This window comes from Chiloscyllium punctatum, chromosome 20 (genome assembly GCF_047496795.1).
Source record: "Chiloscyllium punctatum isolate Juve2018m chromosome 20, sChiPun1.3, whole genome shotgun sequence".
In the NCBI taxonomy this organism is placed as follows: domain Eukaryota; kingdom Metazoa; phylum Chordata; class Chondrichthyes; order Orectolobiformes; family Hemiscylliidae; genus Chiloscyllium; species Chiloscyllium punctatum.
The window spans coordinates 15,977,926-15,998,841 of NC_092758.1; the positions used below are offsets into that span (position 1 = coordinate 15,977,926).

Sequence of the window (20,916 nt, forward strand, 5' to 3'; positions counted from 1 at the left end):
GTGGATGAATACCAGGATTGCGTGTAGAAAGATCTATGGCACTAGGAGGCCATTCAGCCCATTGTTGGCCAGTAAAGAAACATCATCCATGTCCCTTTTCAATTCTTGGTATGCAGCCTCCTGGGTTATGTCTCAGTCAGTGCACATCCCTGTATGGAGACAGGTTCTGCCTCTGTCACCCTCAGTCACCTCCAGCAACCTCAGAGAAAAAAATTGAAACCACAACCCTGCTTTGACCCTTAGAGTATAGGGCAGAAGAGGCCATTTGGCCCTCCCAGTCTACACCTATAAACTACTCTGAATCTACACCAGTCCCATTTTCCAGCACTTGGACAATGTTATAATATTACAAGTGCTCATTCCAAGTACTTTTTAAAGGTTGTGAGGTTTCCTGACTTAACTATCCTCACAGGAAGTGAATTACAGATCCCCACCATCCTTCTCCCAAATCCACGTTCCTCAGTTCTTCAAAGTGAAGGCAATGGATCTTGTTATGACATCTCCCTGTCTGGGTACAGGGCAAGGGGTAAAGGCAGAGTGAATTCAGGTATTACAGCCCTTTCCCCGATCAAACGCTGCTTGGTTTAAAGGCTGAGGAAATATTCCAATCCATAGTGTGGAAACTGGCAATGTGGAATTAGAAATGTGAGGGTGGGGGGAGTGGGAGGGTGACGGATTTCAGTTTGGTGCAAAAACAAGAAGAAATGGGGAGGAAACTGATCACATAAGGAGGATGGGCGGCAATCTTCCTGTCTCTCTGTGTGTATAAGTGGATATGAGCTGCTCATGCAAATTTTTACTCATGACAAATTAACCGCAAACTCTTCATAAAGTCCAGGGGCAAATCGCTAAAGTCCACCGTCAGTGCTACAATGGAGCTCCAGGGGAAAGTTGCGCTGGTGACTGGCGCTGTCCAAGGCATCGGGAAAGCAATTGCTGAAATCCTCCTGAAGAACGGCGCTAAGGTAACAATTCTGCTGGAATCAGTTCCTGTCAATTTCCCCGTGCAAAGTAAGACGACGATTGCCCAGGCAGTGTGTTCAGAAATGCAGCCTTTCGTGTTAACCTGATGACTGATCTGGAGTGAGCGGTGCGCAAAAGCTCGGTTGAAATAATAAGTTTTAAATTGGAACTGAACTGCAGGGAAAGTCATATTCCAGCAATTTACAGGAATTACCCGCGGGCAAGTGTGCAATGGCAGAAAGTGTAACACCTGCCCGTGTACCTCCTCCTTCCTCCATTTCTGACGCTCCAGGCACAAGTTCCAGGAGCAGCTTTAAGTGCTCTTTATCTAGTCTACTGTATTCACGCATCACAATGTGGTCTCCTCTACACTGGGGAGATGAGCGCAGATTGGGTAACCGCTTTGCAGAATACCTACATTCTGTCAACAAAAATTACCGCAACCTTCCGGTTATAGAGACACGCAGCACTCAAACAGAATGTTTCGTCCAACTAGTCCAGGTACATCAGACCTCTCAATCTGACCTAGTCCCTTTTGCCAGCATTTGGCCCATACCCTTCTAAACCTTCACATTCATCTGGATGTCTTTAAAATATTGTAATTGTATCGGCATCCACCACTTCCGCTGGCAGCTGATTGCGTACATGCACCACCCTCTGCATGAAAAAGTTCTACCGCTGTCCCTTTTAAATATTTCCCCTCTCACCTTAAACCTATGCCCTCTAGTTTTGGATTGCCCCACCCTGCCCCTCATGATTTTACAAACCTCTAAAAGGTCAGCCCTCAACCTCCAATGCTCCAGGGAAAAAAGCCCCAATCTGTCCCTATTAACTCAAACCTCCCAACCCTGGCTACATCCTTGTACATCTTTTCTGCACCCTTTGAAGTTTAACAAGATTTTCCTATAGCAGGGAGTCCAGAACAGCTGCACCATGTCCTTTACAGCTGCACCATGACATCCCAGTCCTATACTCAATGTTCTGACCACTGAAGGCAAGCGTGCCACATGCTTTCTTCATCACCCTATCTACCCGCTAATCGACTTTCAAGGAACTATGTGCCTGCACCTCTCAGTCCCTTTGTTTGGTAACACTCCCCAGGGCCTTACCATTCACTGTATAGGTCCTGCCCTCCTGCCACATTAATACAGCACCGGTTCCCTCTCCAACATCTCTGCCTTTGGCTTGCTGCAGTGTTCCAGTGAAGTTCAGTGCTAACTGGAAGAATAGCGCGTCATTTTTCCCCTTGGGGAGCCTGCAGACTTCCAAACTCAAAACTGAGTTCAATAACATTAGGGTTTGAACATCGTCGTCCATGTCTTTACCCACACCCACATCCCAGGTCCTGTCATCATATTGGTGCAGCTAACCCATTTTCACTTACTTATGGTCTACATTAGCAACTCTTCTTTCTGGCATACCATGATCTATCCTTTATTTGCCTCACTGTCTTTCTCTCCGACTTGGCTCCATCTCCACCTAATGCTTACTCCTTTACCCCAACTATCATCCCCTGTCTTCAGCATGTATACCACCATTTGTTAGCTACCATCAGTTCTGAAGAACAATCACCATACTCAAATCATTTATTCTGCTTTCTCTCCATAGTGCTGCCAACAATTTGTGTTTTTGTCTAAGCATATTGGTAACTTTTTAAAATTCATTTTCATTAGTCATCATAACAGCAAGAGCTCCTTGGGATGGTGTCTTCAGCTGCTTCAATGACCTGGTTTTTATTCACTTTTAAGACGTGGGCTATGCCAGAATTTATTGCCTGTCCCTAGTGCCCTTGAGAAGGTGGTGGTGAGCTGCCTTCTTGAGTCACTGCAGTCCATGTGCTGTAGCTAGACCCACTGTACTGTTGTGGAGGGAGTTGAATGATGTAACAGTGAATGAATAGCAATGTATTTTCAAATCAGGATGGTGAGTGACTTGGAAGAGAACTCCAAGGTGGTGGTGTTCCCATGTGTTTTTCCCTTGTCCTTTGAGATGGAAATGATCATGGGTTTGGAAGGTACTGTTTGTGGAGCCTTGCTAAATTTAAACAGTGTATCTTGTAGATAGTATATGCAGTAAAGTCTTGTTGTCTGCAGGTTGTCCATAAGACATAGGAGTAAAAATAGGCCATTCAGCCCATTGTGTCTGTTCTGCCATTCCGTTAGATCATATCTGATTGGTGAGTTGAGGTCAAGTATGATTTCCTCTCTTGTTGCTTCCCTTACAATTGCCGCTGACCTATGCTAGCTATTATATACTTTAGCACTTGACCAACTCAGTCAGTATTCAGGCTGCTGAGTCCCTCTTGGTAGTGGATATTGAAGGCCTCCATCCAGATTCCATCCTGTGTCCAAATGCAGCAAGACCTGAATACCATCCAGGTTTGGACTGATGAGTGGAAGTAACATTTGTGTAACACAAGTATCAAGCAATGACCATCATGAACAAGAGAGAATTTGATCCTCACTCCTTGACATTCAATGTGAGTACTATTACTGAAACTACCCACTGTCAACATCCTGAGGTTGTTGTAGGGGAGGTTGTCAGTAACCAGAAACTGAACTGGACTAACCATATAACTAATGTGGCTACAAGTACAGGTCAGAACAGACCTTTGGTAAATTAGTCACCTCTCCTCTTCCCAAAGCATGCCCATAATCTAGAGGGCCTGAGTCAGGAATGTGATCAAATACTTCCCACTTGCCTCAACGAGTGTAGCTCCAACAATATGCAAGATGCTGACAAGATCCAGGATAAGCCAGCCTCTTGGTTGGCACCACATCTGTAAATATTCATCCCCTCACCACTGATGCTCAGTGACAATAATGTGTATTACCTATATATTTTAAGAACAAAAAACATTTGCTTAAAAGTTGAGATTATTTTTAGAATTTATCATATAATTATATCAGTGTTCAGTAACTTAATCAGTTCTAAGGGAATCTAGTTAAAATTAAGTAGCAACATTAAAGAGTTCTGAATTCTTCAGTTAATATCTGAGATATATAAATAATAATTGTCAAGTAGATTATTTAAAGTACATTTTATATTAGGGAATTTTTAAATGGTCATAATCAGAATACGTCAACTCAAGATGGCAGCTCACCATGACCTTCTCAAGGGCAAGTAGGGATGGGCAATAATGCTAGCCCAGCCGGTGATACCCACAGACACAAATGAATAAAACAAAGCTCTGATTTCGATCTGGAGTCAGAGACTTTGGATGATGTCAGCTTAGAAATCTGGACAGTTACCCAGGAAGTGTTAGACAGCAAAGTTTTAAAACTCCAAGAGAACAATACAACTGAACCCCAATTATTCCTATTGGCCAACCTACCAACCTCTCCCTCAACACCTGACTATTAGCCTAACATCCCCACCCCCAACATGACCTGAGTAACCCCCTCTGGCACATTGACACAACCTCTACCTCACCTGACTCCCTCCAAATGACCAGTTCCAACCTCACTTTCCAACTCATTCCCTCCCACAGGGCGGCATGGTGGCTCAGTGATTAGCGCTGCTGCCTCACAGCGCCAGGGACCCAGGATCGATTCCAGCCTCGGGCGACTGTCTGTGTGGAGTTTGCACATTCTTCCCATGTCTGTGCCAGGTGCTCCGGTTTCCTCCCACAATCCAAAGATGTGCAGGTCAGGTGAATTGGCCATTCAAAATTGCCCATAGTGTTATGTGCATCAGTCAGAGGGAAATGGGTCTGGGTGGGCTTGTTGGGCCAAAGGGCCTGTTTCCTCACTGCAGGGATTCTCTAATCACTGAGCTTCTTGGCTCCTCACCCAACACCTCCCCCACATTCCCAAACCTGACTCAATACCATCACATGACATGGTTTGTGATACCACCCGAGTTGATAAAGTGTGGAGCTGGAAAAAGCACAATAGGTCAAGCAGCCTCAGAGGAGCAGGAAAGTTGACGTTTCAGGTAGGACTCTTCATCAGAACCCCAACCCCTGACCCATCTACCTTGCTGCCACCCTACATCTGAACCTGCATTTTGCCCAACCTTCCCCATGATCACTCACTTATACATTACTCACTTACTTTCCCATGACAGAATCTTAGCTTCACACAGTACAGAAGAGGCCCTTCAGCCCATCTGTTCTACCCTGATAAAAACTACTCTAAATCTAGATTTGTCCAACTTTGCAGCACTTGGCCCACAGCCTCGAATGTTATATACTTTCAAATGCTCATTCAAGGACTTGTTAAAGCTGCGAGGTTTCTCACATCAAACACGCTCCAGGTAGTGCATTCTAGGCCTCTGACATCCTCTGGGTGAAAAAAACTTTGGGAAATCCTGTTTAAACCTTCTGCCTTTCACCTTAAAATTATGCCAAATGTTATTGATCCTTTGACTAGGGGGGATCAACTGCTTCACATTCACCATGTTCATGCCCCTCAGAATCCTTTACACCTCCACAGTTCACCTCTCAGCTTGAAAATACCACCAGCTGCCTTGGTGTGATTTGAACACACATCCCTTAAGCATTTAGCTGCGCCTTTGAGTTACTAACATAATGATGTTACAACTACACTACCTTCTTCATCCACGGTTGGTTTTGAAAGAGGCTTTGGGTCATCAGAACTCTTTTTTACTCATTTTAATCCAGCAGCTCATGCCCTAGAAAGGGGGAATCTCTGCATGTATCCTTCGGGGAACACTGCACCAAATCAGTGCTGAAGGATCAGAAGTTCACTGAGAAAAATCAGAAGAAGTTTGGGGTGTAGGTTTCATGCTCCTCGGATGCTGTCTGACCTGCTGAGCTTTTCCAGCACCGCTCTAACCTAAATTCTGGTTTCCAGCATCTGCAGTCCTCGCTTTCACCTTGCAGGTTTCACTTGTCTGGTCAGTGTTGGAATTAGAGTTTGAAATGGGCCATTGACAGTCCTAAGCTCCCCTCAGACACGGGGCTTTTGCCCGAAACGTCGATTTTCCTGCTCCTCGGATGCTCCCTGAACTGCTGTGCTATTCCAGCACCACTTTAATCTAGAATCTGGTTTCCAGCATCTGCAGTTATTGTTTTTACCTACATTGACCAACCTGTACGTTTGCTTTAGGATCCTTTGGGACTGAACCATTTTTTGCCTCCTTTAGGTGAGTCTGTTGGATATCAATGTACCTACAGGGGAGGTTACCAAAGCTGCCTTTGAACAGATCTATGGAGCGGAGAATATTTTGTTCCTTCCATGTGATGTAACGTCTGAGAATCAGCTGAAAGGTACCAATTCAAACACTAATTTTATCAACATGCCACTGACTTGTTCAATCTGACTGACTGGTTTCTAAACAGTCACTTTGCTGGGAGTTACATTGTTGGCATTAGTAAGTTTATACACTGCAATACGATTAAATGTAATCAGTACAACACCTTCCATTTACTGAGAGAGAAGAGAATGAGGATACGTTTACACTTAAAAACTGTTCCTTCAGAGCAGGGGGTAAATATCCAGCCAGAAATGGGATATTTCATTGACAGCATGGATTCCAGAATCCAATTCTCAGTCTATGCTTAGGCACCAATTGATACGGGTCAGCTTTTCTGTGTTCCTGGATCTCAGGGTCTCAGTGTCTCAGTGTTCCTGGTGAAGGTTCTCAGACTAAGTGTTCCTTGTTTATACCCTTGCGGTCTTGGTACATGCTTCTTCTGTAGGTCTTGGTTTAGATGGTCCTGGTTTAGTGTCCCAGAAGTAGGTACATGTTCTAGCTTATGGTCTCAGTTCTCCTGCTGATAGTTCTCACAGTCTCTCTATTTCTGGCCATAAGACTAAGGCCTGTTGCCTCTTGCGAGGAAGCAGGGATGTTCTCCAATGGTTTGATGTTGCACACCATTACCATCTTCCAAGTGGATATATGGAAGAGGGAAGGTGCTTTTTGCAAATCTACAGGTTGCTTTTATTTCAGGATTTTGATGGTTGTTGATTGTGGGAAACAGGAAGCATACTGGTAGCATTCCTCCCATTTCACACACGCCAATAGAAGGGTTTCCTGTGACAGTCTCCAAAAATTCTGGTTCAATATCAAGCGGGTTTGGTGAAAAGGTTCCATTTAGGTCTTGGCCAACCATATTTCCCAGGGCAATGATCAGGAAAATTCACTTGATTGTTTGCATGTATAGATCATCCTCGATAATGAAACATCTGACAACTGGAAAATCTCAGTTATAAATGGAGATTAGATAGGATGGGGTTATTTTCCCTGCAGCGGAGGAAGCGGAGGAGTGATCTGATTAAGGTATAAAAATTATGGGAGGCTGAGACAGGGGTGATTGTGAAAATATCTTCCACGTAGCAGATACATTGAAGACCAGAGTGCACAAGTTTAAAGTGACTGGTGAGTGGTTTAGAGAAGATCTGCGGAACACGTCTTCCACTCAGAGGATGGTGGAAATATGAAATGCACTAACTGAGGCTGATGGAGACAGTACATAAGGACTACATAAGAAGAAAAGATTTACAAGGATGTTGCCAGGGTTGGAGGATTTGAGCTGTAGGGAGAGGTTGAATAGGCTGGGACTATTTTCCCTGGAGCATCGGAGCTGAGGTTAAAAAATCATGAGGGGCTTTGGTAGGATAAAGTATTTTCCCTGGAGTGGGGGAGTCCAGAACTAGAGGGCATAGGTTTAGGGTGAGAGGAGAAAGATTTAAAAGAGACCTAAGGGGCAACTTTTTCACACAGAGGGTGGTGCATGTATGGAATGAGCTGCCAGAGGAAGTGGTGGAGGCTGGTACAATTGCAACATTTAAAAGGCATCTGGATGGGTATCAATAGGAAGAGTTTGGAGAGATATGGGCCGGATGGTGGCATGTGGGACTAGATTGGGTTGGGATATCTGGTCGGCATTGACAAGTTTGGACTGAAGGTTCTGTTTCCATGCTGTACATCTTTATGACTTTATAACTAGGAGCAGGAATAGGCCGTCTGGTAGCCTTGCAGGTAGTCTTGCAACATTTAAGAAACATCTGAATAAGCACTTGAAATGCCAGGGCAAAGTAGGTTATGAACCAAGTGCAGGTAAATAGGATTCGCGTAGTTGGTATTTGTTGATCAGTATTGACCTGGTGAGCTGAAGGGCCTACTTCTTCGCTGTATGACTCTGACTCAGTAATTGAATGAGTCATTCTGAGGCAAGTATTTAGTGTTGGTATGTTTGGTTGGAGACTTTGGAAACTTTGCTAATCAACTCCATTCATTGTTTTTTCCAGATTGTTTTTGCAAAACTCTTGAAAAGTTTCAGAGATTGGACATAGTATGTAACAATGCAGGGATCTCTGATCGGGAAAACTGGGAGAAGTGTCTCAGTGTAAATCTGGTATGTGCCAATAGTCTATTGATTATGTTAATTGGGTTTCATGTGAGCTCATTAATTAACTGGGATGTGGTTGAGTTTGGAGATGAATGTTTTTATGGTTTCATTCTGTTAACCAATGTAAGACTTAGCAAAGAATGGTTTGAATAATACCCTTAACCCTTAACTATTGCAATAGATCAATTGGCTCATTCTACTAACCAGTTTGCTGACCTCTAGTTTGTCCATCCTGTTTGTCAGACTACCCATTCCACAAGTTAGCATGGATGCTCAGTGGTTAGCACTGCTGCCTCACAGTGCCAGGGTCCCAGGTTCAATTTTAGCCATGGGTGACTGTCTGTGTGGAGTTTGCACATCCTCCCCATGTCTGCATGGGTTTCTCCCACAATCCAAAGATGTGCAGGTCAGGTGAATTGACCATGCTAAATTGTCCATAGTTGTTAGGTGCATTACTCAGAGGCAGATGGGTTATTCTTCAGAGGGTCGGTGTGGACTTGTTGGGCCAAAGGACCTGTTCCACACTGTAGGGAATCTAATCTTTCCAGTATTTTACTGTTCATGATTCTACTACCACCCTGAATGTTTGTGTTCTGCTCATGCTTGAATGTACTGTTGCTGGATGAACTTGAATATAGCTTGTTATCTACATGTATCTCTGTACACTTGCTACTGTCTGTACATATCAGCATTTTAACATTAACTGAATGGGCCTTCTCCCTGGTGATTCCTATGATACTTGTATTGCAGGTCAGTGTAATTAAAGGAACCTATCTGGGAATACAGCACATGAGTAAAGAGACTGGAGGGAAAGGAGGAGTGATTGTTAATATCGCTTCCATGGCAGGTAAGTCAGCAAAGTAACAATAGCTTATCAATGAATATTCTAAGTGTTGCCTGAGGATTCTGGAAAACATCCATAGGGGACAAATTATGTTTTCAGGGGAAGCTCATTTTACATGTAATATACAGCAAAGGAAAAGATATTTATCTCCACACAAGCTGCCGGTCCTCTGATTCAACTCACAACATCATTCAACTTCTGTAACTTCCCTTCAAGTGTCATTCGCCTCAACCCATTCTGTGGCAATCACAAGGTGATTACATTCTAACCATCTCTGGATTTTCCTGAATTCCTCACTGAATTTGTTAGTGACTGTTTAATAAGAACCACACGGACAAGAGTGGCTCTTTGGCACGTTGAGTCTCTACTGCAAAAAAAAACTGAATCTACTAGTCTTACTTTCCAGCATGTGACATCTCAGAGGCTCACTACAGATTTTGGCCATCTTGGAGAGACAATAGTATATGCATAGTTGAAGCTATAGCAGAGACACTTATAGCAGAGTTTGGATATGAATAACAGATACTTTAAACTACTAGAGATATCACATTCATTGTCTTTCAGTACCCTGGCTTCTGTAACTAATCCCAAATGTTATTACCTGGGAGAGTTGGCAGCTGGCCAGTCTGGAACACTTCTCAATATCTTCACCTTGCTTCCTGACATAGGGTATGTCCTGCAGATATTCTCTGAAATCCTGCTGGAAATCAAGAATTTTCTGAACTACTTTATACACAGGTCTCTGTGCAAAGTGTATGACTTATTTGGAATAATGAGTGTCTCATCTTTATTTGGTGGAGACAGTAGTTACTAATTTCCTGCAATCTTAGCTCTTAGCAGACCTGAATTTCTAAGCATAATTACATTCACATAACAGCCCATTGTAAAGCCACCTATTAGTTCCTGTTACCTTCAGCCTTATCCAGCATAGTTGACCTCTAGTTTTGGATTGTAACACAAGTCAAAACATTCTTTTGAAATCTCTTATATTTTGATGTCTATAATAAACCCCTCATTTATTCCTCAGCCTTCTCTTTCCTAAAGGTAAGACCCAAACTCTTTGTCACAACAATTTACACTGACATTTCAGCTTAGTACTAAGGGGATGCTGCTGTGCTATCATTAGCTGAGACATTAAAATAAGACTATGCCTGTCCCTTCCAGAATGTAAAGGTTCCCATTGCTACTGTTTCAAAGAAGATGAGGGGTCTATATCCAGTGTACTGACAAGTATTTATGCAAGTAGTCCTTTTATAGCACATAAATACAGAATATAGCTGAAAAACAATCCATTTTGTATTGAATTGAATTGAATTGAATTGAACTTATTGTCACGTGTACCGAGTGAAAAGCTTTGTCTTGCAAGCAATACAGGCAGGTCACATGGTTAAATTGCATAGATAAGTAAATAATAGGTAAACAGCGGCAAAAACAAAAACACAGGTACAGGTGAATGCTAAGAGTTTGTGAGTCCATTCAGTATTCTAACAACAGCAGGGTATAAACTGTTTTGAAACAGGCTGGTACGTGTGTCCAGGCTTCTGTACCTTCTCCCCGATGGTAGATATTGTTGAAAAGCATTGCCAGGGTGGGGTGGATCTTTGAGAATGCTGGCGGCCTTTCCTTAACAACGGGTTTGGTAGATGGATTCTATAGATGGGAGGTTGGCCTTTGTGATTGTCTGGGACGAGTTCACCACTCTCTGTAACCGTCTCCAATCTTGAATGGTGCAGTTACCATACCAGGTAGTGATACATCCAGACAGAATGCTCTCGATGGCGCACCTATAAAAGTTGACAAGGGTATTCGCCATCATGCCAAATTTTCTCAACTGTCTGAGGAAGAAGAGAACTTGTTGGGCCTTTATAAGCAGTGTGTCCACATGAACAATCCAAGAAAGTTTGTTGTAGATGACCACTCCCAGGAGCTTGATACTCTCCACGATCCATGTCTGTGCTGTTAATATATAGGGGGGCATGAGTAACGTCCCGTTGAAAGTCAGTAATGAGTTCCTTGGTTTTGCCATCACTGTGAGCTAGGCTGTTCTCGGTGCACCACTCTTCCAGGTCTTCCACCTTCTGTCTGTTTCATTGCCATCTGAGATTCAACCGACTACGGTGGTGTCATCAGCGAACTTGTAAATGGCATTAGTCTGGTATTTGGCAATGCAGTTATGGGTATGCAATAAATACAGTAGGGGGCTGAATATGCACCTCTGGAGGGTTCCAGTGTTGAGTGTTAGTGAGGATGAAATATTGTCCCCAATCTTCAATGATTGTGGCCTGTGGGTCAGGAAACTGAGGATACAGTTGCAGAGAGTGGGGTTTAGTCCGAGATCACTATGTCTAGTAATCAGTATCGTGGGGATAATAGTGTTGAAGGCTGAACTATAGTCAATGACTAGGATTCTTACGTAGCTGTTCTTGGTGTCAAGATGTTCTAGGGAGGAGTGAAAGGCAAGTGATATGGCATCTGACGTGGATCTGTTAATCCAATAGGCAAATTGGAGTGGGTCAAGAGCAGTGAGGAGGCTGGAGTTGATTAATGCCATGACCAGTCTTCCAAATCACTTCATGACCACCGAGGTTAGGGCCACTATGCAGTAGTCATTGAAGCATGCTGCATGAGCCTTCTTAGGCACAGGGATGATGTTGGCCCTCTTGAAACAGGCACGGACAGTGGACTGCTGCAGGGAAAATTTGAAGATGTCTTACACTCATCAGAACATTCTCAAGAAAAGCCAAACTAAAGGGAAATCTACATTTATACTGGACATGAGGAATGTGCTGATTGGTTCTGAAGTGGTCTTTGCTTGGTAGAAGCATTGCAATGGAGAAGTTAATCATGACTAAGTTTACTGCTTAACTTTTGTTTCTATTTTAGATGTTTTCCTTATCAACCTGTTCAAAGAGGTTTTCACACAACTCTAAAACAGGTTGAACTTGAACCTGGGCCTATCAGTTCGGGGTGGGGACGCTACCGTTGTACCATAACAGCCCTTGTTTAAATTTTAAACTAAGCAGCTTTAAATGGCAATTCCTGTGGGAATGCAATACTGTGGAGACTCTTCCTCTGCTCTGCCTGTTAATGATCTGCATTGTGAGAGTGCTCAAGTTAAATTCTAATGGAGTTCCATAAAATTTATATTGGCAGAATGTGTACATTGAGGTGATATAATGTTACAACAAAATTGGTGTACATTTCTATCATAGAAGAGCAGCTTACACTGGCTCTTTTGAAGAATAGGACAATTTGTCTCTCTCCCCACTCTTTTCCCATTAAGATAAAGGTTTATACCATATGAACAAAACTTGTGGCTTTTTGGAACACCCTTCATCTATTCTTTTTAATGTAGAGATAAAATTGATTTTCACACACTTCTATGAAAGTGACTTGTTCCTTTTAACAAAGGTCAGAAAGTAATTTTGAACAGTGAATTCAAACATAATTTTCAAGGAAACATTTGAATTAAGGTAAGTGACTGGAAAAGGTGCCTGAGGAGTGAAAAGTTCAACGTCTATATGATATTAAAAAGACAGATACAAATCAGGCTTCACTTGAGAAGTGTTTCATATCAGTAGAAAGGCAGTCATATTGCTCAGTCCCTCCTTGCTGATTCATACCCTTGTAATTCCCTCATTTAGATTTAGGACACTAGTTTTGGATTTGACTGCTTCATTCTCCATCTTAATGAGGAATTTTATCATTATGGTCACTCTTCCACAAGATGGATCCTGCACAAGAAGTCTGTTAATTAATTCATCCTCATTGCACAATACAAGTCTGGAATAAAAATTTTAAAAAAGCTGTTGGAGAAACTCAACAGGTCTGGCAACATCTGTGGAGAGAAAACAGATGAATGTTTTGACCCTTCTTCAAAACTGAGAGCATCTAAGAAAAAGTGGCAATCATGTTGATGACAGGGGTCAGTGAGGCGGGGGGAGGAGGCAGAGGGGCTGAGGAATGAGCAGATAGGTGGAGATGGAGCCCAGGCAGAGAGAGAAGAAACAAATTGAGTACCGGAGTTGGGAGGTCATGTTGCGGCTGTACAGGACATTGGTTAGGCCACTGTTGGAATATTGCATGCAATTCTGGTCTTCTTCCTATCGGAAAGATGTTGTAAAACTTGAAAGGGTTCAGAAAAGATTTACAAGGATGTTGCCAGGGTTGGAGGATTTGAGCTACAGGGAGAGGCTGAACAGGCTGGGGGATGTTTTCCCTGGAGTGTCGGAGGCTGAAGGGTGACCTTATAGAGGTTTATAAAATTATGAGGGGCATGGAAAGGATAAATAGGCAAAGTCCAGAACTGGAGGGTATAGGTTTAGGGTGAGAGGGGAAAGATATGAAAGAGATCTTCAGAGCAATTTTTTCACACACAGGGTTGTACGTGTATGGAATGAGCTGCCAGAGGAAGTGGTGGAGGCTGGTACAATTGCAACATTTAAAAGGCATTTGGATGGGTATATGAATAGGAAGGGTTTGGAGGGATATGGGCCGGGTGCTGGCAGGTGGGACTAGATTGGGTGAGGATATTTCGTCGGCATGGGCGGATTAGACCGAAGGTTCTGTTTCCATGCTGTATATCTCTATGACTCTAAAAGTAGGCAGTCAAAGGGATGGTTGATTGTAAGCCAGGGAAGAAGCTAGATCAGTGATAATTGGGTCTATGACTGAGTGAAAATGGGTTGGCGGTTATGAAAGCAGTTTATCTGATGACAGAATCTGGGGTTTGGGGTGGATAAAAGACATGGAAGGAGGTGTTCAGTTTTTAAATTATTGAACTCAATATTTAAGTCCTGAATCTTTGGAATTCTCTTCCATGAGAGGATTGTGTTGCACTGTCATTGAATATATGTAAGGCTAGGCTAGACAGACTTTAACCATCAGGGATTCAAAGGATATAGGGAGTGGGAGTGGAAGTTTCAGCTCAGTCATGACAATATGCTGTTAAGTCTCCTACTCTTATTGAAGTTCTGAAGAAGATGACAGTTTAGATTAGATTGCTTACAGTGTGGAAACAGGCCCTTCGGCCCAACAAGTCCACACCGACCTGCCGAAGCGCAACCCACCCAGACCCATTCCCCTAACACCATGGGCAATTTAGCATGGCCAATTCACCGAACCTGCACATTTTTGGACTGTGGGAGGAAACCCACACAGATACTGGAAGAATGTGCAAACTCCACGCAGTCAGTCGCCTGAGGCAGGAATTGAACCCGGGTCTCTGGCGGTGTGAGGCAGCAGTGCTAACCACTGTGCCACCGTGCCACCCTTATGGAACGACGAGTAATTTTTCAGTGTCTGAAAGAGGATTTGGACATTTGAAAGGTTGAGGGCCTGCTTCTGTTGAGTGTGAGCAAGACTGAGAGAAATATAAGTTCAGAGGAAATGTGTTGAAATTTGCAAATGGTTTCAAAAAAGGAAGTACAAATAATTATTGAGAAGGTTGGAGGAAGTAATGATAAGTTTCGGCAATAGGTCCAGTAGTCAGAGATGGAACTCATCATCAGGAAGTGTGAGTAGATACTACTTCATTAAGCTGTAAAACTTCAGCAGGAACAACTTTTCCTCACTGAGATCTGTTGATGTGGAATTCTGTTTCAGGTTTATTTGTTGAGGCAGGAAGTTTCAATATTGACGTTTAGATTGAAAAGATGGAGAAAAGGATGGAAGAAATTTGGAAACAATGCTGGTAACTGTGATCAGGCACTAGCTGTTCATGTAAAGAGTAAATGTTGACATGAACTGGATGGACTGATTGACCTGTCTCCATGCCTTTTCTGGAGCAGAGCGTCCAGTTCTGGTTGCCCTATTATAGGAAGGATGTCATTAAGCTGGAGTGGGTTCAGAAGAGATTTACAAGGATGCCGCAGGAATGGGGCATTTGAGTTATAAGAAGCTAGAACTTTTTTCTCTGGAGTATAGATGGTTGAAGGGTGATCTTACAGAGGTTTATAAAATAATGGGGGGTATAGCTAAGATGATTGGACTTTTCCCTAGGGTAGGGTATTTCAAGTCTAGGGCGCATATTTTTAAGTTGAGAGGAGAAGGATTTAAAAAAGACATGAGGGAACATTTTTTTGCAGTGGTTTGCATGTGGAATGAATTTTAAGAGGGCGTGGTGGCTGTGGGTATAGCTACAATGTTTAAGAGACATTTGAAGAAGTATATGAACAGGAAATGTTGGAGGAATATGGGCCAAATGCAGGCAGATGGGAATAGTTTAGTTTGGGATTATAGTTGGCATGAACTGGTTGGACCAAAGGGTCTGTTTCCGTGATGTATGATTCTATGACAGAATGACTCTATGCATTTCTGCATATTCACAAGTTTCTGTTGATGGCATGTCTGATGCTAACTCTTTCTTGTTTTGTGGTGAACAGGTTTGATTCCTTTCTACCTTGACCCAGTTTATGCAGCCTCAAAGTATGGAGTAGTAGGATTCACTACGTCACTGTCTGTGAGTGCTATGTTATATTGCAAAGAGTAATATTATTTCTTTATAAATAATGCACTAATCCTGTGTAAGAATTTCAGAACAAGCAGCAGTTGTAGAGCAAGTAACAGGCCACATGGTCGCTCAAGCTTGCTCTGCTCCTCATTAAGATGAGAGCTCAGTTAGTACCTTGACTTAATTTTCTCATCCTAACTCCATAACCCCTGATTCCCTTAGTGCCCAAAAATCTGTCAACATTGACGTTGAATATAGTCATTAACTGAGCATCCACAGTCTCACATGGCTATCCAGGGTGGGTAAATGCCATACATGGACATGGAGGGTACAAAGACCATTGGCAAACCAATGTCCACTCTGACCTTACTGCACCATATTGGGATTTACAAGAATGGCCTTTGTTGTCCAAGGACTTAGCTTGTTTCAAATTCCATGGTTCCTTTCTTCTTTGTAATCCCAGCTGTTGCTCCCAGGTGGTGACAGGTGGTACAGGAAAAGTACCAACAGTTTGATTAGCAGACTGCTCTTACTTATGAAATAGTAGCTTCAGTCCACCATTTATGTGCATAAACCAGTACGATCATGACTGGTTTTGGGATTCAATATCACTTCCTGGCCTTATCCTCATATCCCGTGATTGTGAGGGACCAAAAATCTATCTCAGCCTGAAATGTATTCAACAACTGAATTGTAATCTTCTGGGATAGAGAACTTCAAAGATTCACTACCCTTTGAGTGAACTTCCTCACTACTCATCTCAGTCCAAAACGATTAACCCCTGTGTGCTGTATTCCCAAGCCATGAGAAACAGTCTCAATATCTATTCTGACAAGCCCATTATAATTTTGCAAAGTTGAATTAGTCCACCTTTCCTTCTTTTACAGATAGGAGATCTTCACATAGGGGCCTCAGCTATCACTAGGACAACTGTTAGGAGCCTGGCATTGCTTGTTTCCTGGAGACACAACACAATTTCCTGACAATTAGGCACTCTGAACAGCGTCAGGCCTTCCAATCAATTAAGGGAATGGTGGCCCTTGTCAATACTACATTTAGGTGTAAAGGAGGATGGATCCCTAGGTAGAAGCAAGTGCAGATGAAATACAACTCGTCGAGTGGGGGTTGGCAGGATGTTGGAAGAAAGAGCATATGCAGTGGCTTTCAGCATACTGCACCTCATTTTGTGATGCAGGGTCTTTCAAACACACTGTTCACGTGAACGATGTGTCACCTCTGGCTTGCTCTCTGGCCCCTGCCCCTTTGCCCTGCCAATCGGTTGTTGAAAACCCCAGGGTTTGCTGTGCAGCCTCATCAAACTTCCATTTAACAGTGATAGTGGATGACATCATTAAACGATTACTTAAGAGTATCAATTGGCCTCCAAGAGGAAAAGCTACTGATCATCTTTCTCACTGGTAGTTTGGTTGATGGGACTTGTGAAAGTAGCAGGTCCCTTTCCCGCAACCCTCCCACCTAATCAAATGGCTTCCTCATGTTTAAATTTCCTTAGGTTGTGGGGAAGGGCTTGGTCATTATATATCTGGTCAGCATTTCCGATGGTTTCATCAATTCTCTGTTCAGTTGTAACGAGATTGCCTCAACCCTATATTCTAAGCTCCCTGCAATCAAGGTCAACATGCCTTTTGCCTTCCTAATTGATTGCTGGACCTCTGTGCTAATATTGTTTTCCTTATATTAATATGTACCAATCCCTCGGGACAACCTTCTGAAATTTCATGTCTTTTAAAATACTCTGCATGTCTATAATACGAACAAAGTGAACAACTGCAGACTTACAAATTTATAATTCATCTATCACCCTGGTACAGACTATTATTTAACCTGCTTAAGCATTATTACAATCATTTTGTGACCGCCTCACAGCTGGTATTTTTGTCCAACTTTGAATGGCTACCAAATGTAGATATAATATTCTGTCTCTTTGCCAAATTCATTGACACAGATTAAAATAGCTGAGGCCCCATCACTGATCATTGTGGCCTTATCACACCCAATCAACTTAAAGTGAAACATTTACTTCCTGTTCATCTACCAATTGTTAAAACCTTTTAATATATTACCCATGATCCCATCTTAAATTTTCAGTGAAATCTAAATGTACTACATTGGCTGCTTCTCCTTTATCGACACTAGACGTTAGATCGTCATACGTGGGGAGGCGACACACCTCAAACTGATTAATGGTGAAAAGGCTGTGGGGCTATGTGGGCGTCGGCTTGCTCCAAACACTTAACACCCCCAACTAAAGATGAACCCAGGGTATGGGGATTGAGAGACAAGTCTAATCAGATTGAATGTGTTGATGACCCGAATTGTTACATGTGTTTGAATTGTGCTGCGTCTCAGGTGAGCCTCACACAAAGCACAAACACTTTCCAGGAACTTGGACTGGATTCCTGATTTCCCCCAGTCTGCTGCAGTCAGGATGGGCCCTCGTCACGAAACTCCATGTAAACTAGCATCTGAGAGCTTCCTGTCAGGAAGGTGTAAAGTTCTATAAAACTCAAAGAGTATGAGACATTACAAAATTTCTGCTTTTAGCTGACCTGCCTCGAGAAGCATGGGGTTCGATTACAAGTGCTGTGTCCTGGTTTTGTCGACACTCCACTTCTGAGAGGTCTGAAATCAGAGAAGGCTTCGGAGCAGAAGGAGTGGTTTAAGAAGATGGTCGCCAGATTTGGACTTCAGACGTGAGTATGAACCAAATCAGGAAGTGGGGTGGGAATCGATAGGATGAAAACATGTTCAAATGTTCTACATGGAATATTTGTTGAGTGACAATCTACTAAGAAACTGGTGTAGTGTCCATGAAGTGACACTGATTGATTTTGAATCTTCGGCATTAACCTGAGAATTTACATGTTTGATTTGATGACTCTGCTGAAAGATGTGAGAACATTTATGCAAACTACCCTGGAATGTTTACAGGAAATCAATGATGTTGGCTGTTTCTCCTGTATTGACCCTGCTAGTTAGATCCTCCCAGATTGGGTAGAAGGCCCAGTGGTGTGTTACCTTAACCCACTGGGAAAATTTGAGTTCTAATTTTAAATTAATTAGATGAATGTTCAGGATTACCATCTGATTTTTCCAGGACCTCACAAATTGCAGAGGGATTCTTGCAGCTCGTCATGGATCACACCAGGAATGGGTCATTGCTGAAGGCATCGGAAACCGGCAAGCTTGAGTATGAAGACCTACCTGCGTTAGTTCTTCCAGAAAATCCAAAATCTACTTAGGGACCTAATGGATTTAAGCAACAGGTCACTGAGAACAATGGAAAATTTAAACCTGGTCAAATATTAAATGATTAACATTTTAATTAGTGTTGCTCCTTTTGGTTAATTTGTTGGTTGTAAATCAGAACTGGTCAAGGCTGTGTTATGTTCTCATTGGTAAGTCTGCATTTAAGAAGCATGCTGATGATATAATTGTTGCATCATAGCATGAGACCTGAAGGTACAAAGATATCATACTCCATCTTACCTCAGATCATTTGAAGCATCACACTGTACAATGGAAGAGCATACTTCTTGTAAACTAATGGCTTAGCCTATCGCCTCCATCCCCACCCCCATTCACCTATTGTACTCTTTGCTACCTTCTCCCCAACCCCACCCCCACACCCTCATTTATCTCTCCACCCTGGAGGCTTCCTGCCTCCATTCCTGATGAAGGGCTTTTGGCCAAAACATCGATTTTTCTGCTCCTCGGATGCTGCCTGACCTGCTGTGCTTTTCCAGCACCATTTTGATATAAATTCCCCTTCATACCAGAAGAAGCAGTGAATATGATTTGTGAATTTGTCTTGCTTATGTCATCCCGGCCTTTCAACATTTCTTATGCTTACATAATATCCTTTTGAAAATATCCAACATGCTTTGCAGAAATGAAATTGTTACAGCAGGGAAGGAGGCTATTTGGCCTATTGTGTTTGTGCCAGCTCTCAAAATAAGTACCTCACTTAGTGCCATTCTCCTGCATTCTCCCTCTAGCTTTGTACTTTGTCCAATTCTTTATGAATACCTCGATGGAACCTGCATTCATCACACTGTCAGGCAATGCATTTCAGATCTGGACCATTCAACATGGGAAAAGATTTTCCTCACATCACTTTTGCTTCTTTTATTAATAAGTTTTTAAAAATTTGCATCAATCTTACATGGTTGTGAGTTCCGCATTTTAACCATGCTTTTTAAATAAATGTTTCCTTATCTCTCGATTGGTTTCATTTCTAATTATACCTCATATTTATGGATTCTCTCTCAAGTGGAAATGTTCCTTCCATATTTACCTGGCCAATCCTTATAGAATTCTCATGGTCTCAATGAAGTGGAGGTGCTGGTGTTGGACAGGGGTGGACAAAGGTCAAAATCACAGGACACCAGGTTATAGTCCAACAGGTTTATTTGGAAGTACAAACTTGCAAAGTACTGCTCCTTCGTCTGGGAATTTTAACCTGGTCTCTTCTTGGACTAGGTACTGCTATTTAAAAATCCAAAGTTGTTCATTTAAAATGCAGATTTTCTCCCAGAGAGTCAAGGCTCCCTGAAACTCTTTTGATAAGGTGGTGGCAGTGCCCAGGGATATTTTGAAGATGGTAATGGTTAGATTCGTGGTAAGCAAGATGGTGAAAGGTTGTCACATGTGGGTGGCAGTGTTGATTTGAGGTTTGAGATTGAGGTGACAAGCAGACCAGCAATAACCTTATTGAATACCGAAGCAGGCTTCCTGCTCTAAAGTCATATGTTGATATAAAATCCTAGAACCTTAGAGCTTACAGCACAGTATCACAACACACGGTATCACACGAAGTGCAACAGTTCAGGAAATAAACTCACCACCACCTTCTCCAGGGCAATTACAATTGGGCACTAAATGATGTGCTTGCCCGTGCTGACCGCATCCTGTAAATAAATAAAAAGATGGAGACAATGATACTATTTTCTCACCAAACTACATTTATGGTTTTAAAAAAAGTTATGTTTTGTTTAATTGTGCAGTCTGCAGATTTTCTAATAGAGTCATAGAGTGATACTGCATGGAAACAGACACTTTCGTGCAACCAGTCCATACCACCATTATCGCAAACTAAACTATTCCCACCAGCTTGCTCTTGGCCCATATCCCTCTAAAACTTTCCTATTCATGTACTTATCCATAAGTCTTTTAAACATTGTAATTACACCCACATCCACCACTTCCTCAGGAAGCTCATTCCACACACAAAAAGTGTTTTCTGTGTAACACATTTACACCCGACATCTTTTTTAAAATCTTTGTCTTCTAACCTTAAAAACGTGGCCCCTTATTTTC

The 20,916-nt window shown here is 42.5% G+C and overlaps 1 protein-coding gene and 1 long non-coding RNA gene across 3 annotated transcripts in view; one reads left to right on the forward strand and one right to left on the reverse strand.

Moving 5' to 3' along the window:
• Positions 1-755: 755 nt before the first annotated feature.
• LOC140491922 (15-hydroxyprostaglandin dehydrogenase [NAD(+)]-like) lies at positions 756-19,820 on the forward strand. The gene is made up of 7 exons (XM_072590397.1): positions 756-965; positions 6,073-6,196; positions 8,181-8,287; positions 9,032-9,128; positions 15,509-15,585; positions 18,142-18,290; positions 18,695-19,820. Exons 1-7 carry the CDS (start codon positions 873-875, stop codon positions 18,837-18,839), a joined length of 792 nt encoding a protein of 263 aa, XP_072446498.1. The 5' UTR covers positions 756-872; the 3' UTR covers positions 18,840-19,820.
• LOC140491923 (uncharacterized) overlaps positions 10,377-20,916 on the reverse strand; it is a 146,807-nt gene continuing 136,267 nt past the window's right edge. For both annotated transcript variants that reach the window (XR_011963451.1, XR_011963450.1), the window contains 2 exons: positions 20,442-20,507; positions 10,377-11,811 (listed from right to left, as the gene is read on the reverse strand). This is a non-coding gene — a long non-coding RNA (uncharacterized lncRNA). The remainder of the gene's footprint in view (positions 11,812-20,441; positions 20,508-20,916) is intronic.

Bases quoted from the DNA above. Each gene is read 5' to 3' on its own strand.
- LOC140491922 (XM_072590397.1), top strand. From the start codon at position 873: ATGGAGCTCCAGGGGAAAGTTGCGCTGGTGACTGGCGCTGTCCAAGGC. The intron at 966-6,072 runs GTAACAATTCTG...TGCCTCCTTTAG, and splicing joins TCCTGAAGAACGGCGCTAAG to GTGAGTCTGTTGGATATCAA. The intron at 18,291-18,694 runs GTGAGTATGAAC...TGATTTTTCCAG, and splicing joins GCCAGATTTGGACTTCAGAC to GACCTCACAAATTGCAGAGG.